General features: G+C 36.3%; 1 protein-coding gene across 1 annotated transcript in view; it reads left to right on the top strand.

Moving 5' to 3' along the window:
- Positions 1–5,196, top strand: part of ZBBX (zinc finger, B-box domain containing) — a 22,562-nt gene that overhangs the window by 7,109 nt on the left and 10,257 nt on the right. The window contains exons 6-7 of the mRNA XM_009333591.1: positions 4,062–4,229; positions 4,693–4,867. Of these exons, the coding sequence (XP_009331866.1) occupies positions 4,062–4,229; positions 4,693–4,867 (343 nt within the window). The remainder of the gene's footprint in view (positions 1–4,061; positions 4,230–4,692; positions 4,868–5,196) is intronic.

Here is a 5,196-nt window from a genome sequence, read left to right as displayed (position 1 = left end):
GCCCCGCCCCGGCCGCTCGCCCTGCCCCTGCCGCGCTCGCCGGCGGCTTGCTGCTTCTCCGTGTGTTTCTGTCGACACAGCTGCCCCTTCACCTCTCAAATGTTCTGCTCAAACGTTTGAAGTAACGGGTGGGCTAGAAATCGTTACTTTTGTGGTGAATTGACCTCCTATTTGCTTCTTTCTTAACCTCCACCCCCTTCAGTGTAGGTGGAGCCGTGCTTCGGAGCACTTAATTCCTGATCCCAGAGAGTCTCGTAGGTCATGAATAGTGCTTGTAAGGTTAGGACGACGCCGGTGGATAACAAGGCATTGTGTTAACGCCGCTTAGGTTACAAAGGGATTACTTTCACGCTATCGCGTGTGACTTTCTTATTCGGTAGAAAGTTTTTCAGTTGAAAAAAAGAGTTTTCCTAGAAGCAAATAGCATAGCTGTTTTATTGCAATACATATTGACAAAAAAATCATGCTGTCTTTTCTTGTGCCTTGATGGATTTTATAGTTACGTATGCCTCATGGAAAACTGAGTTAAATTGAACCAATGGTAGTGTTACGTGGTTGGAAATATGTAACAAAGTGCTGGGTTAGGAGATTTTTATGCAGGCTCTTTGAAATATTGTTATTGGTATATCGTTTGAGACTTTTCTAAATTGTTGGATGTCAGACATTTTAGGGGAAAAAAATTGTAAGTACTAAAAATGGCCAAAGGTGTTTGTTCATTCATCAAAGACAATTATATACCCTTGTGAGTATATTAACAGTCTATGTTACTTGTAATTTAAATATAGTTATAAGTAAGCTTGGAACTCTGAATTCCTACTTATAATTACGTCTGTTCTGTCAGATGCCACTTTCAGCATTCCTGATTCTTTCATACTTGGATTCTGTTCGCAAAGGAATAAACTGTGATGAAAGTAAAATGTTATACAGTACAGTGGAGACTTAGGTTGTGTGTAGTTTTATTATTCAGCTCAGTAATATTCAGTTTCTGACATGTAACTTTATGTCGCATATCTGTTAGGAAACAATAAAAATTTTATAATTTTATAATTAGGGTAATAAAGATTCCTCCTAGAATTATTGTATAACAATTGTAACAAACTGAAGTTTCTCATGCGTTCTATTTGATTGCATTTCATAAATGGGTTGTAACAACTCTTTTTTTGGACCAAATTGTACACGCATTTCGGATTTTATCTTTTGGACAAAACCACTGTTTTTGTTCTCCCAAGGTTATTCCAAATTTGATTTTGATAAATGCCATGATTTGCTTTTTTTAAAATACCTTTTCAAATACATATTATTATGCTTGTTTTCATTTTCTTTCATTCCTACATTAATGATAGCTGTTTTATAGCTGAACTTAATGAATCAGAGAGAAACCATGTCAGGAACTTTTTATGAAAAAAATGTTTGGATTCGTATGTCATTGTTATAATTACAAAGAATCAAAGTTACTTTATCGTGAAACTGCAAGCTAACATAAATATAGAAAATGAAGATAGGGTCTTGATTAAGTGTAAGTTGATTTAACTATTTCAGTTTTACCATATGAGGTTTTCCTGAAGGCAAATTTTACTTTTCGATGATGTCACTGGGTATGTCATTCTGTTATCCCACTAAAATTTATTTGATTATCTCATTTTTTCTTCCCAGAAATATAATCCTTTTAGTACTGCAGTAAATTGTCAAAGCTATTGGTCTGATAAATAAATCTTTGTCGAAATGATCCTTGCTTATAGTATGTTAGTAGAAAGACTACATCATTTGATGGAAAAACTTCAGGTGAGAATTTAAGGCAGTTACAGAAGGATACACCATCCTGTGAGTAATGAAAAGCCAGCAATAAATCATCTTTTTGGGATGCTGTGTTATCCTGAGTTATGCAGTTGATATAAAAGTTTTTCCATGAGCTGTTTTGCATGAATATAAAAATATTTCACCACGCACATCTAAATGCAGACTGTTTAGGAACTTTTTTTTCTTAAGAGATTGTAACATCTTTTAAACCTAGAACTGAAAACCGGGTGGTAACGACAGTAAGATAACTATGATAAATCTTGACATTTGTAATGCATTCTCTTTTAGATACTTTTTTTTTTTAAAGGGATAAGCCATTTATGTCATTTTTGGTGGTAAACAAACTGGATTGAGATGTTGGAATTTATTGTGGAGGTTAAAGGCCATACAGCAGTTCACTGGTAGAATACAAGGTTTTAAACTGAGGATCATGGAGTGCTGTGATCGCTCTATTTGCATCAGGAGAATTCCACCTCAAGTTGTCTTGATTCTCAACCCCTCCCCTTTTACTTGTCTTCTTCCTTATTCTCTCTAGTCCTACTCTGAAATGAATTAGAAACTTCCGCTATTAATAAAGGTACCTAACAAAAGGGTGCAGAGAGAGATGCCTATGTTGGTTAGGCATCAAAGTAGGAGAAAATTAGCATCTGAGTTCAGCTGCTGGGAAGTTTAACGTGAGGCCAAAACAAATAAGCTTTGCAAGTATTCTCTAAAATCAGTTTTGCAATTCTTGCTTAAGTATTTTGAAGCAATCGAGCGAAATCTCAGTGAAGATGTTGATGTTGTTTATCCAAATAACACAGCAGGGTGAGCCTTTCAAGTATTGATCTGCTATTACATACTGTGTGCCGGAGTACCAGAAGGAACCATACGTAATGCAACTATGCTTGTTCAAAGAGAGCAGATGTATGAAGTTACATCACTAACATTATCTCCTTCAAAGGAATGTGACTTCTAGTGAATTCTACGGTAATGTTAAGATTATGTTGTTCATGTGGTGAAAAAGAAATCAACACAATCTTTAGCTATGTACTTTGAACGCATGTGCCATAGGAAACAGAATGAGCCAAGGAGAAGGGCAATTACATAGAGAAATTCCCTCTTTAAGTATATGCTTTTGTGATCTCCATGTCTGTTAGCAACGTGTTGGTGATGTTGGGGAAAAAAGAATTGCTATCAATTATGGATGATTATGGACTGTTAGGCTTGAGGAAAAAGATGAAACACGTGTGTTCATACAGTAAACTGTGAACCTTATTCATCCTGCGTTGCAGTATAAGAATCAGAGGGAGACTGCAAAAGGAAAAAAGTAACCGCTGTTTGAAGTGGTTAGTCTCCATGCACACCCACTGGCATGTCATAAGTACCATTTAGTGTGCAACCAGCAACTGCAAAGTCGCTGGGTCGATTATAGTGTAGAGTAGGCGGAAAGGACGAGATGTGAGTACATCCTAGTTTTGCAATGGCTGCTTGACATATTTGACTCTTTCTGATTACACTTGCTGCCTGTACCTTTACTGCTCTTGTGTTTTTGTGATAAGAATGTGTTCCTTACTTGAGGATTTTATAGACAAAGGATCTTTCCTTCTGGTCTCTGTGCATAGGGAGGGGACATAGGGAAAGGACGAACATAAAATATTTTTTGTTTTTGCTTGATAATCATTCAAGAGTTGACAATCAAAACCTTCATGTTATATTTCTGCAGTAATTTTCTTTATTCTAATGCAGGTTGCAAATCAGTAAAGTCCCAGTGTGAGTAAAACTGTTACTCTTCTTTTGTAGCTATTTTCAGTCAAACTCACCTAGTTCTTTACAGTTTGGACTTCCCTGGACTATTTTTTGTGTGTGAACGGGTATTCCAGTTAGTTCCTTAAATGAACATTTTCCTCTTGTTGACTTCTACAGATGTGCTTCTGTCTACTGAAAAGCTTCAGTAAGCAGAACTTCATTAATAAAGTAACATAGCTCATAAATTTGTTTAAATATGTGCTGCATAAAATGCCTCACTTAGTCTGTCCTGTGTAGTACTGGAATATTTATATGGAATATATATTTATATACATATTCCATATGTAGAATGGAGTATTCAGATTATTGAATTTTTGCTTACACATTTGCATACTATTGATTATTGAAATTATTATGTGCTTATGTCACCATCACTCTTCAATATGTGGTTACCTACCTGCTTTTAATATGCTGTTTAGTGGAATGTTTGAGTATGTCTATAATAAATTAATGGTTTCATAACGTTTCATTAACAGACAGAAGCTGATATGCATGTTGGAAAATTTGAAGTCATTGATCACTTCATCAAGGAACTAAATCTGAATGAATTGAAAATAAATCATGAGCAGAAGAAAGTAAAGAGCAAGCATCAGGTTGCATCAGACAAGTTTTCATCTCTCCTAGTGTCCGTAGGCAGTGCTGAGGTAGTGTACAGTTTGGGAAAAGAAATTCTTTTTGTTTAGGATGCCTTAGGTAGAGTGGCCTTAGGTTTTTCCACGGTGTGCTAAGTGAGGGATCAGGCTATCAGACTTGCACAGCCCATTGACCCCTGCTCATGTCTGTCAACATAATATCCATCCTATACATAGGATGTGGGCTATCCATGCCTGCTGCTTTCTGCCTACTAAAAGCATTTAAGTTAAATGTTTTTGTGTGCTTATACAAACTTTTTTGGTTTTTTTATTTTGCTCTTGATAGAACATTGCAATTTAGTTGTGAGCAAGACCACATAAAAATTGAGTGATCTTATCAGGGTAGCTAGAGTAAGCCCAGAAAACAGGGTGCTGCGTTTCCATAGCTGGTACTAAAAATGTTGCTATTGTATGTAACTGAGGAGACGATTATCATCAGAAGTGCTGTGCTAATTATGTTGCGGCACCGATTTAGGAACTGTGCTCAGGATCAACCTGTACAGGCCTTGAAAATCAGGACAAAGGATTATTACTAAATGGTATGTTTAATGAGGAGGAGTCTGCAAAGTCTTTTCAGGAAGCTGTGCTTCAATGGAGAAAAGGTAATCGGGATCACAGAGAACAACTGCGTGCCAGTGCAGTCCTATCAGGTATGGTTTTTTCCTGTTTTAATTGCATTTAAAAACCATTACGAGCCATTTTGGTGAGTTAGCAGATTTTTGATTAGTGAAGGTTATGTTAGAATAGTAAATGTTTCTTCTTAAGTTTTCTCTCTGTGTTCCTTTATAAATTAACAACCTCTGAAGTTTTTTTTTTTCAGTAACGTGCAGATTAGTGTTTACACCAATTCTTGTAATGAACTGTGGTGTCGGCCAGATTGTTTAGCTTGTGTCCCTGTACTTTTCTATGGCATTGTTTCTCACATGAGACTTTAATATCAACTGTAATACTCAAGCATAAAGTCACAGCTTTTAAGCGA

Source organism: Pygoscelis adeliae, unplaced genomic scaffold (assembly GCF_000699105.1).
Source record: "Pygoscelis adeliae isolate BGI_AS28 unplaced genomic scaffold, ASM69910v1 Scaffold220, whole genome shotgun sequence".
In the NCBI taxonomy this organism is placed as follows: Eukaryota; Metazoa; Chordata; class Aves; order Sphenisciformes; family Spheniscidae; genus Pygoscelis; species Pygoscelis adeliae.
Note: the sequence above shows the minus strand (reverse complement) of the source record. Positions and strands in the feature narration are given on the sequence as shown.